Source organism: Ursus americanus, chromosome 34, assembly GCF_024610735.1.
Source record: "Ursus americanus isolate L20-20 chromosome 34, mUrsAme1.1.p, whole genome shotgun sequence".
In the NCBI taxonomy this organism is placed as follows: Eukaryota; Metazoa; Chordata; class Mammalia; order Carnivora; family Ursidae; genus Ursus; species Ursus americanus.
This window is the reverse complement of record NC_142160.1, coordinates 23,957,840-23,970,845: the sequence shown is the minus strand read 5'-3', so window position 1 is coordinate 23,970,845 and position 13,006 is coordinate 23,957,840. Positions and strand designations below refer to the sequence as shown.

The 13,006-nt window shown below is 44.7% G+C and overlaps 1 protein-coding gene across 3 annotated transcripts in view; it reads right to left on the bottom strand.

Moving 5' to 3' along the window:
* Positions 1 to 13,006, bottom strand: part of NTRK2 (neurotrophic receptor tyrosine kinase 2) — a 130,198-nt gene that overhangs the window by 51,212 nt on the left and 65,980 nt on the right. For all 3 annotated transcript variants that reach the window (XM_045780844.2, XM_045780845.2, XM_045780846.2), the window contains 2 exons: positions 12,093 to 12,193; positions 5,608 to 5,707 (listed from right to left, as the gene is read on the bottom strand). In XM_045780844.2, the coding sequence (XP_045636800.1) occupies positions 5,608 to 5,707; positions 12,093 to 12,193 (201 nt within the window). The remainder of the gene's footprint in view (positions 1 to 5,607; positions 5,708 to 12,092; positions 12,194 to 13,006) is intronic.

The following is a 13,006-nucleotide window of genomic DNA, read 5'->3' as shown; positions in this document are numbered from 1 at the left end:
GAAAACTTGGTAAAAGCACAAACATTAAAACATTAACTTTAAACCATAACAACATAAACACTAAAAGCAGAAAACAAATCACAATTTGTCAGCAATAATTATCACAATTACTAAATGCCAGGAACTTTTCTGAGTGCTTTCTGTACATAAACTCTGCGTGTTTCCTAACAACCCTATAAGGTGGGTACAGTGATCGCCCCACTCCAGATGGAAATACTGAGGCAAGGGAGGATGGGAAAGTTGCTCAAAGTTACACGCTTGTCTCAGGCAGAGGCAGGCTGCAGACCCGAGGAGCCTGAGAGCAGCCCACTCTGAAACACTGATTAATTCGAACGCAGAAGAGACCCAGGTACTGATACAGAAAGATCCACGAGGCAAACTGTCACCTTAAAGCAGATGCAGCCTGAGCTTGGGATTACAATTTCTTTATGGAACCAGAAATGAGTCTCTTTGATTATCTATAGTAAGTGAAGCTGTGGATTTTAGTATTTACGTAATATATGCATTCTGCATGATTAAAGAAGGTTATCCTTAGCAGTGGAAAGGGTAGCAAGAAAGGAAGGTCAAGTGCAATCCTTTTAGCTCCACATATTTCCAAACTGCTTGAAATTGTGAAAAGCAAGAATGCATTCTTGCTTTACTGTTACAATTTTTGTAAGTCATTTGTCTTTAAAAAAAAAAAAAAAACAGTGGGGGTGCATATGGAAAACAGTTTGTCCTTACAGATGTTTCTACAACTGCGTTTCTGGCTTTCGAACACATTTTTCCCTCTTTTAAAAGTTGATCCAAATATCTGTTCAGCTCAACCTCCTCAACTTTCCAGAATTATTTTCAGTTCGTAGAAAAGGCTTTAACCTTCAACTTCTCTAGCTTCAGTCCTGCTATATGTTTATGACTATTTTTAAATAGCCGAATATTTGGTTGCTGTTGAAAGACATTTAGAAGATCATTTATAAGAGGAAAAGCAAACTGTGGACCTTGAATCTGGAGTTAAGAAAACCTGGTTCTGCATTCTCAGGGAGTGGGGTTCTCTGGGTCAATTACGAATTGGACATTCCTACAGCTCGAGTCCTAGGAATGAGTGCAGATCGGCGGTTTACGTGCAAGGACAGGAGGCTGCAGACAAAATCCGTAGGCTATCAACACTGAATGAGAGAACAGGCCTCCTATTCCAGTTCCTCCTGTGGGATGTCTTTGGGTCACTTAGATATATTTACTCTAGACGGACAAAGGATGCATCAGTTCTCAGGGAATAAATATCACTACGTGGGCTTCCATCGGGAGATGCACGTAACACAAAGCTGATGGTCACAAGGATTCTCCATCAGGGTGATGAGTGCCAAGCCCCCTCCACCCTTCTGGCTCCCTTATATTTTTTCCAAGCCTGCACAGCATCGCGCCATCAGGCGGGGCTCCCAAACGCGGAGAGCTCTTGGAAGGCCCGGCAGCCCTCATGCCCCCCAGTGCTTCCATTTCCCCGTCCTGCACACTTCTCTATTTTCCGCAAAGAAAGGGATCCAGGAGGTAACGTGAGAACTAAACACGACACCTGGTTACAACACAAGTAAGAGCGTGCTGAGGCCTGGTTGCCTGTTGCTTTGGCAATGCAGTGCTCTGGAAAAGTCAAGGAGCCTTAGTTCAGTGGAAACTGAATTAAAATCAATCAGAGACAGCCTGAAGAGAAAAGGGATAAAATTATGCATTTCTGTATAGGGATATGGATACAGACATAGATGTTGGTAGTTTGTTATATATTTTGGGAACCATGTTAAGCGCTCATATAAATAATCTCTATACGGATGACCAAGCACTAACAGAAGGCCTTTGTTCTGGGCTTCCGTGATTATGATAACCAGATACTCAACCAAAAAGCAATAGAGTGGTGTAGAGACATAAAAATGAGCATGGAAAAACAGACTGGGGTAAATGCTACCTCCTGACATCTTTATTGACAAAAGGCCAGTTGTCCATTGAACACTGGCAACAAGAAGCTTAAACTATACTAGACGATAATGAAAGATAAATTCTAGGTTAGCACCAAGACGGGAGGCGCTTCTGCCAGCTTCAAAGTTGGACAAAGACACATATTCCAAGGCCATATATTCAAAGGCAGAGCAGCAGAAATCCACAATGCTCTTGTATAAGATGGAAAGCCAAAGTGAGCCCTCCAAACTGAAACAGCAATAATTGTATGAAAATTGTATAAAAACCTACAAATCCCAAGCAAAAACCTAGCAAAATGCCCTCCTGTCTAGGGCCATGACTTATCTGGAATGATCAAAGAAAGCAGAGGTGAGGGTAGAGGGGGCTCTGACTCCTTAAAAACTTAGAAAAGCTCTCAGATCTCTCTTTAATCATTCACATATGAGCCGTCCTCCAAATATCAACTGTTTTCCAATTATCAAACTAAAGTGACTGAAATTGGAAACTCTCTGTGATCATTCATTCACTCAATTAATACTTATCGAGGGCCAATTTTGGATGATGAACAAGACCACTACGAACCCTGTCTTCACGGAGCTCCCGGCCAAAGCTCCCTGTGCAAGACGCTCCCTTCAGCCTTTGGTTGCAGTAAATTGACAGAACAGAGAATAAATCCTAGGAAGCTTCCAGTCCCATAAACCCACCTCCAGAGAACACACCACCACTCACTGGAGATATTCTAAAATCTAGATTTCACTCCCAGGTTTGGAATTTAGAGATCACTGTCCCACAGAAACAATACCATCGATCACGTCTGGGTCCTCGGGTCAATCCACAGGGCTTGAGTTGCCTTGCATTCAGCTGTAGTGTGATTTTAAGAGGATTCTGGTTGCCCCAAGGCCCTTCCAATCAACAGTCTTAAACTATGTTTATGATCACTAGGCAGCTACTGTGATAATACAGTCAACACTGGAGCCTGAGGTGTGTGACGCTCGGATGGGAAAAAGCTGCAAATACCTGGTGGGCCAGCTGACTGCCACCTGCAATCTCCATCTGTCTCCAGGACAAGGGACTAGGAAGGGCAGTAGAATCTCCCGAAGGTGCTTTTAAGGGCAAGAATTCCATTTGGAATAGCTCATTTGCATGTCACACGGAACGGAGCCACTGGTCCCGGCCAAGTCTATGTACATTTCACACGGTTGTTACTGAGAAATCACCACTCACATGTTTCTTGGCGAGTTCAGAAGGTACTACAGTGTTTTTACATACTCTTCTCTTTTCAAGGCAGACGTCTTTTTCAGCAGTGATCCCAACACTAATAGCATTTAAAGTACATTACCTTCTATCAATGTTTAAATACCACTTTTTATGCAGTTTTATTTGCCCTCATCTTATCTTCCAGACACCCCCAAAATCATCAACTCAGCATCTGGCTAGTAAACAACAGCCTCAGCTCAAGCCCGACGTGTTCCAATCATGGCACAGACAGAAGTGCAGCTAAAAATAGAAAAAGAAGCTATTCTAAACAAGACCGTGGGTCTCTGAGACAATTGTTTAAAAAACGACTTTATTTATGTTTGGAAATAAGGGAGTGAAACATAGGATATCGTAGCTCCTGCCTGAAGGAAGTCACGGACTGACTCTGGGACAAGGTTCAGCAAAATCTTTCTTACAATTCATTAAGGATCCCCTTAGATTATGCAGGTACGGGAAATGTAGGTGCGTTAGCGGTAATCATCCCAAGTTATCCAAATAAAAATCTGTATCAGTCTTCGTGTGGGAGTCTCTATAGGAAATACAATCTTCTCTGAAACAAATGCCTACCTTCTATTCCCCTCCCTCCCCGCACCACACAGACTATGGGAACCCTTACAGACCATTCTGGAGGTGGTTTTCCTAACACAAAGCTGGGGTGGGGGCAGCTCCTAAATATTGCTGCTGAGGTTCCCGAAGCTTCTGCGCAGCTCCCAGTAGAACCTAGACAAAGTTTCTCTCTGAAGAGCGCATGAGACGAAAGGGCTCAAACTAAACCCTCAAGATGGGAAAGTAATAATGCTAGTGTCTGGCTCTCTCCAGTAAAATCTCTGCTTGGAGACGTCCACTCCAAGTGCCTCTAAGGAAAGAAAGTACTTGAGCAGAATGAGGAAAACGAAATGCCCTGGTGGGTGGCTGACATGCAGAGAACAGTAGCCTGGCCTGGACCTAGGCCCAGAAAGGTCTGCAAAGCAATGTCCCTTCCCCATCTTGGCATTCAGAAGGTGCTAGCCCATGCTGATCCCATGGAACAGCGATTCTCCAGGAATGCCTGGGCCACGGTAGTATTGGCATCCCTTGGAAACTGTTAGAAATGCCACGTATCAGGCCCACCTCAGACTTATTAAATCAGAAACTCTTGGGGTGGCCCAGAAATCTGCGTTTTCACAGGCCCTCCCGGAGTTGCTGATGCAAGTAAACCGTCTTCGTACTAGGACTAATTACAGTCTCTGTAGTATCGTCCCTCCTCCAGGCCTTATTTATAATTGGAGAATGAGAGATCTTTCCTCCTTCAAAAGAAATGTCAAGAATCAGCAGGTCAAGAGAAAATCAGGAGGAGATTTGGGGGCTATTCAAGGCCCAATTTACCACTACTCCTCCCTGTTCATTTCAGGTTTAGGGATTTCAATCATGCGCACCCACAGAGGGAGAGGAGAAAATGTCAGAAATAGATCCACTCCACCCCAGAGCCCAGTGTTCGCTGGACAGCTTATCACTCCATAAACATCACTTCCGAGTGAGTAGGCAATGAGAATAGTGATTCTAATGAACCAGACAGATCAAGAAAACCCACCACTTTGTCTCCAACACAACGAAGCCACCACTAAATCTTCTTCGCAGCTTTCCCAAGCCAGTGGCTATTCATAAGAGACCACACAAAATTCAACAATAGCATCTCAGTCAATACGTAAAGTTAAAACTTCAGAGCAAATGCTTTCAATCACTGAAACTCTTGGCTATTGATATAACAAGAACATTTAAATAAGCTTTCCCCCTACAATGAATTTTCAGTCCTCTGAAAGAGACCCATGGTCTATTCTGGGGCAACATGGCCACCAATTTTTAATTGAGCACTGGGAATCTTTCCATTAACACACACACACACACACACACACACACACACACACACTCACTCACTCATTCACAAAGCTTCAAAGTACAGCCGGTGTTCTGATTTTGCTTCCCAACACAGTTCAAATCTCAGAAGATGAGAGTCTTACTGTACAAGCAGTGGCAACAACAAAAGCTACCATGGAAGGGCCTGGAAGTCACCTGCATAGCAGAAAGAACCCTTCTGCACAAAATACTTGTGTCCCTAACTAACCTGCTGCCACCACACCTCGCCTGCCTTTCTGAAGCCGACAGGAAACCTGGGCACTCTTTGCCGGTATCGTTATTAGTCACTTGAGACTCTGGAAACCAGTCCCGTGTCGTCTGGGACAACCGTCCTCCTTGGAAAGTGGGTACTGCTGAGGAATCAACATCATTTTTGCTCTGCCTGGAATTGTAGTATCAGATCCTTGTTGCTGTGTTTTCAGCCTTAAAACCTAGTCATCGTAAATCTAGCTGCTTTCTTTAGTGGTAATTAGCATTAGTCAGAAGCCAAAAATGATTCCACATAAGGAGTCAAGTAAACACGACCCCTCTTACCTTTCATGCCAAACTTGGAGTGTCTCGCCAACTTCAGCAGAAACAACATCACCAGCAGACAAAATCCCACCACAGACGCAATTACCACCACAGCATAGACCTAGAGGAAAAGAAGGGAGGGTGGTCATGACCTTGCTCCTTAGTCCCCTACGTCTGGTTGATGATGATAATGAGGATGACAGTTCATATTTACTACTTGCTCTGCTGGGAACTTTTTGTCTCTCAATTCACTTATCCCTCAACAACTCTACCATGAAGTATTGTAGGTCCGATGATTATCCTTACTTTACAAATGAGAACACGTAAGCGATAAGCTTATAAAAATATCAATGTAATTGATATTACATAGACACAGAGATATATTACTCTCTCTCCATCTATCTCTCCTCCTACCTACCTACCTGGAGAGAAGGGGGAGAGTATACAATACTTGAGTGATAAAATACTGATTATTTCTGAAGCTGGTGAAAGATTCAGTGGGGTTCATTTTGCTATGCTCTCTACCATTAGGCATGTTAGAAAGCTGTTCATAATAAAAAGATTTTTTTTTAAAGTTAGCTATTGCTGCTCTTAGAAATCAGAGCTGGGGGTAGGCTGGGAAGGGAGCAGACAGGTACCTGTGGGTGGGTTCACTTGTGAAAGCTCATTGGGTCATAGACTTATGATATGTATACATATGCGTGTACGATAGAGGTCAACACAAAGTTTTTTTAAACTTAGCAATGTAATCGCAACATGTGGATTATACAAGTAGAGAGAGGAGATGCAGAACCGTGTGAATCCTGCCCCAACCCTGAGCAAGATCACAGAGTCGCAAGTGTGTAATGCTAATGAAGTACGTATTAACATCTCAGAAACAAAGATGGAAGCAGGACAATGTGTCTCCTTCCATTCCTGCTGCTCACTCCAAGGTCCTGCTCCTAAGAAAAGTGTGACTCTCTAAACCAGGAGGTGGCAAACTTTTGCTATAAAGGGTTAGACAGTAAATACTTTAGCCTTTGGGGGCCATACAGGCTCTTTCGCAACCTCTCAGCTCTGCTGGTGTAGAGTGAAAGCAGCCATAGACAATATGTAAGCAAATGGGCATGACTGGGTGCCAATAAAACTTTATTTACAAAAACAGATATTGTTTGTGGACTCCTGTTTCAAACTGTTTTAGATGTCCACACTTAATTAGATGCTTAAGCTTCTTTTTATTCCATTTAATCTGCATAATAATCCTTCAGACAGATATCATTCTTCCCATCTGTGGTAATCGTCAATGCTGTTTACCAAACATTTCTATTCCTTCCTGTGTTTCCCTTCAGAAGGTTCACTTCTTGGCTTCCTTGTGGTAAGATGGGTGCATGTGACCACTTCTGGCCAATGAGGTGAGACTTGTTTCCCTGACAACGGAGCACTTCACTGCCACTGTGAGATCTTAGACTGAGGCAGTTGTTCACACCCAAGAATAATGTTATACCCAGGGAACATCGGTCACTCTGGGGTCGTCACAATTGGAGAAGGGTGCTACAAGCACCTAGAGGGTCAAGGCCAGGATGCTGCTAAGCATCCCACAACACCTAACAGCCCCCCACAACAAAGAGTTATTCGTCCATAATAACGATATCGATGGTTCCAAGGCTGAGAACCCTGCTCTCATGCTTCTTTCTCTGGGCCTTAATAAATGCTAACCTTACAAAAGTGGCTGCCTATCAACCTGGTCTTACAATGAGGGCAAGGCAGACAGAACTCCCAGTCAACACAAATAACGAAGCAGAAATAAACCTTTGTCGTTTAAAGCCACTAAGATTTGGGGATTTTTGTTACCGCAGCATAGCTTGTGCTGACGGATATACCCATCTCGGAATAAGAGGCAGTACACAGCAGAGATTAAGAACATGAGTTCCTCGCGAGTTTGAAATTTAGATTGACCACTTCTCAGGTGCCTGACCTCAGAACTACTCAGTCTCCCAGCATCTTACACGGCTCATGTGTGAAACGGGGAATATAATCATTCCGCCGTGCAGATCATTGAAATCCTCAGTGAATTAATGCAGATAATGGGTTTGGAAGAGAGTCTACTATAACAGATAATAAATCATGTTGGCTATGATGACGATAAAAGTGAAATTGATAAAAAATTAAATAAGCAACCCAACCAAGATCACACCTTTTGAGCTTGGGATTCAGATTGAAGTCTGTCCAAGTACAAAACCTGGGGCTTATCCATGACTTAGCCTTTATACGACTTCTTCAAAACACATGGCTGGGAGGGAAGGCAGGGTAACAAAAAGTACGTGGCTAATCTTCCTGCGACATCTTCTCTGATGTCCACTGGGGACAGGACAGCATTAAAGAAGGCACAAAACCCAGGAAAGGGCACATGCCAAGCACTTGGCCAGAGTGAAGCCAAACCGTGAGAATCCTCTCCACTGGCACTGTGGTTGTGAGCAGATCTCCCACAGAACACCTCTGCCGGTGTTTGAGTGCACCCTTAACCCTGTCCTGTGGCCTATATACAACAGAGTGCTTGTGGTTCCTAACAGGTTAATTATAGATCAATTTGTTCTAACGAAGACCATTTCCCTCCAATGTACCTAATGATTTGGGGTGGGTTTGTTTGTTTTTTTTTTTTCATCTTTATTTCTGACTAACATTTGCATGGAAAAGAGTACTTTAGTTCTCAGTTTCTCGATCTTACCATTAAATTCCAGACTTGTACTGACAGAAGGGGAAAAACTGAATAAACAAGTCCAATCCCTATTTTATAGCTAAGGAAACGGGGATGGAGAGATGTTAGGGGACTTGTCCTGAGCCCCGCAACCTCCCCGTAGGACCCTAGACAGTCTCTGACCCACTTCAGAAAGTGCTCGACTGGCATTCAGAAGACTTGGTCCTTATGTTCACATGACACCTTGCCTTTAGCTAACACATGGTTCACTTCTGCAAGCCTGCATTCCCTCATTTCTACACGGAGATACTAATATCTACCCTGACTTCTCTATCTCGTTATAGATAGAGAAGTCAACCTGGAAAATGGGAAAGGGAGCAGCTAATGATCTGTTAGCAAATATTTAAACCTATTGAAGCAGCTCTAAATGTAAAGAATCCCTTAATAAACAAAGAATCCCATGACAATGAGAAGAACTGTTTCCTCAAAAATGAATTGTTTGATTAATATAGTTCCATGTACCGTGCGTGTGTTGGGGTGGGGGTGGTTTTTATGTGGGAGACAAGTAGGGGTGAATGTATTTGTTCATTTGTTTGCTTGGTTGGTTGGTTTGGTTGGCTGGCTGGCTGGTCAGTTGTTTGTTTGGTTAGTTGGCTGGTTGTTTAGTTGGCTGTTTGGTTGTTTGGTTAGTTGGTTGGTTAGTTGATTGGTTGGGTAGTTGGCTGGTCAGTTGTTTGATTAGTTATGTGGCTGGTTAGTAGTTTTTAATCTGAGGATCTATCTCAGCATAGAACAAGGACCTGCTCCACTCGAAGGCTTCAGCAAGGTTCATGAGGAGTACTTACTGGACCAGAAAGGAAAGTGTTTGAGGCTGGCTTTCAAATGTTCCGATAACACCTTTAACTTTTCTATCAGCTCCCTGACTCTGAAACTCTCCTTCTAATCGAACAATCCTCTGTGTGATCAGGAACTGTTCATGTATCAAATATCTTTCCACACTTAAGTTTTACATCATCTTTAAATTCTACAAAGCATTACCTCTCGTGCAGATTTCCAGGGACCTCAGGTGCAATTGTAATGTACCAACTTTCAACAAAGATTATTTTCACTGATCTCGCCTTCCAGCAGCCCTACCGTCCGAAATATCACTGAGATACACCACTTAGGGACTTCATTTATCATTTGGTCTCAAAAGAGAAAAGTGAAGTTGGCATGTAATTTTTAGTCACTGGGACAGGTACACACCTGTGGGCTTAACACATGCTCCTTGGATTCCTTATATACACAAACAACTTTGTCAAACCAAAAAAACATTAAGTGGTTTGGTATGAGAATAAACCAAAACGACTGCACAAGGCAGGAAGTAGAAAACATTCTGCAGCTGATTTACCATGGCACTTGTCCTCGCTATTTCGATGCAATGCATATCGTCATCTATGGAAACACGTGCGAGTGTCTCCATGTACTAGATACGCATATTGTGAGTTGCAGCTGAGCTACATCTGTTATGAGCCTCCCATTCCCACCATGAGGGCCCTGGTTTAACTATAAACCACATCTCCGTATTACTGTTCCAGACTCCTAACTAATCTCACCACTTCTAATCTCTCTGTTCTGCAACCCATTCTAGAGTGTTCACCATTACTCCAATCAGTCTCCAATTTTTATTATCTCCTAGGTGCCAGACACTATTCACGGGATGAGGGATACAGCTCTGAAAAACACTGACTGGGATGCCTAGCGTTGGAAACTCACTAAAGAATCCAGGGAAGGAGGGGCGCCTGGGTGGCTCAGGTGGTAAGGCGTCCGATTCTTGATTTTGGCTCAGTTCATGATCTCAGGGTCATGAGATCAAGCCCCACATCAGGATCCACGCTGATCCTGGAGCCTGGTTGAGATTCTCTCTCTCCCTCTCTGTCTACCCCTCCCCACCACCCATGTGCACATGCTCTCTCTCTAAAAAGAATCTAGGGAAGGAAAAAAGACATAACACAAGTAAACAATGAAGAAGCAAGGGAATTACCGACACTAATAACTGCTCAGAAGAAAATGGAACATGATCGTGGCTGCCTGGTGGCTAAAGCCATGTGATGACCATCGGGAAGTGCATGCCTTGTAGAGGGAACAGCAAACATAAAGGCTGTGAGACAAGAGTAAGCCCGGAGCACACGAGAGAACATGAAGAAGGACAGGTGGCACACATGAGGGCAGGGTGAGAGGTGAAGGCAGAGACGCAGACAAGGGCAAGATAATGCAGGGCCTTTTTGCCACCATGAGGATCTGGGCTTTTGTAATAAAATTTCTCTTACACTCGCATTGGGAAGACTCTGAGAATGACAATAAAAGTGATCTGATTTGTGCTTTTCAAAGGTCACTCAGGCTGCTCTATGGAGAAAGGCCGGGACATCACAAGATGGGAGAGGAGGGACAGGTAGAGCTGCGGAGGTCATCCAGGAACGAGCAACTGTGGTAAACTTCCTCTGGGAAGGGCCAGATACTAACCGTGTCCAGCTTTGCAGGCCATACAGTCTTTGCTGCAGCTACTCCGGCCTCCACTGCAGCACAAAAGTAGCCACAGACAATACGTAAACAGGCATAACCACGTTCCGATAAAACTTTATTTTTTATGGACACTGATTGGAATTTCATAAGATTTGCACGTGCCAGGAAATATCACTCTTCTTTTCATTTTTTTCCAAACCACTTAAAAATGTAAAAACTCTTCTTAGCCTGCAGATGGCACAAAAACAGGGGTGAGCCGGACTTGGCCTGCGGGCCACAGTTTGCCAACCCCTCGGGTTAGCCTGCGGCCGTGGCAGCGGAGGTGGGGAGATAGGGATGGGTTCGGGGTTTATCAGGCAGCAGAGCTCACAGCACGGGGGACTGGGTGCATGTGACAGTGAGAAGAAGAATGAGGGATGCTGCTGGCGTTCGAGCGGAGCAGCTGACAGACCAACCCGGCCAGAGTCCTGGGGCTCCAGCACGCCTCCCTCAGTGGCTCCTCCCTGCGTGATAAATCTAACACCTGGCACTGTATTTCAAAACCCCACGACCTGGCACCACCACCTCTCCAACCGTGCTTCTGACTGCCCCCCTTCACACACCTTACCTTCCAATCAAAACCGCTTCCCAGTCTGCGGGCTCTTGTGCGCACACCCAAGATGCCTTTCCCTTGGTTTCCTCTCGGTCTAAATGCCAGCCACCCCGCTCAGCTGGAAAATGCCCTGGCCCCACCAAGCCGCCTCTGGCTCTCCCAGCAGGAAGGGGGGAGCACCCGCCCCTCCAGGTCCTGCTCTCACATCCCACTGCTTCTCTATCTGTATCACAGCTGCTGGTCTCGGTTCACCTCTCCGGGCTCTGACCGACGTATAAACTCCTAAAGGACAGACCTGCCATTCCTTCAGATTTTCCTATCTCCCCACCGCCAGTCCCTCCTAGAACCTACGGGATTCCTTAAATTTAGTGGGCAAAGAGACTTATTAAAATACCGAACAAGACAGGTGTGAAGGTGCGGAAGACAGCAATAATGCCCGAATGAGACACTGCTCTCCTAGTGATAATCTGTTAAAGGACAGACATTTACAATAAGAGCGAGTAGCAATTAAAGGGGCGCGTAAAAGGGAAGCGAGTAAGTCAGAGGTCACACAGCACATTTATCCACTTCTCTTAAACCTTTCTGTGAATTCTTCCAAACGTCAACACCCTCTTCACACCTGAACAGTAAAAATGTCGTGTTGAAAACCACGCACCGAAGCGGTTCCGCTGCCCCAACTGATAGAAGCACCCACAGTGCTCAGAGCCCATCTAGGAAACAACCACTTATCCCACTCACCGAGAGATGTTCCCGACCGCTTTTGTCAGCAACATCTGTGGAAGGGATTTCGTTACTTCTGTTCGTGGTGTCCCCAATGTCATTTGCTGCGGTCCCATAATCTTAAATTGGAGAAACGGGAAAAAGAAGGAACCATGAAGTCGTCACCAGGCTACCAACCAACCCAAGACCACAGTATGACCCAGAACCACGAAGCGAGACAAATCACAAAGATTCCAGGCCCCTGACAGCCTGGCTGTGGAGGAATATGACCCAGCTCTTGGGGTAAAACCATTGTAGTGCTGGGATTGCATGACGCTCGAATGTTATGCAACCCAGATCTTTCCACCACTGGTTTGGCGGTCAAATTCTAAACCTGATTTTCCGTGGTAGGTAAGACTATATCCCTTTTTTTGGTTGAAGTCTTTAATATATATATGAATGGGAATCGATCCTCTAAAAGTCATATAAATTTATAGACCTAGAAGGGCCTTCAAATGTGGAATCTACCTGCCAGTTTTCTAGCTGAAGAAGGTCATCTGAGCAAAGTCACATGACTAGTCCAAGGTCAACTGGCAGGCAGGTGGCAGAGCCTACGCATGACCCAGCCTTGAAATCAGCAGCACTGATTCAGGTCAGAGGCAGCCCTCAAGACGGGCTGGGCAGTCAGCACTGATGTGCCCATATGAACTTTTTTGAAAAGGTCTGAATGGCCAACATTTCAGTTTCTGAATGGAGAGGGAGCGCACCAACACAATATTTAGAATTGTGAGAATACGTGCTCCCGTCAGCATGTCTCAAACCTCACTGCCATCTCCTGACTCGATTTTAGCCTATACGGAGCAGGTTGGAAATAAATAACTGGGTTTTTGTGGGGAGGGGGGAGTAGTGAACATTTTTATTCGTAATATTACATGTAAAAAGTCATAGAAAAT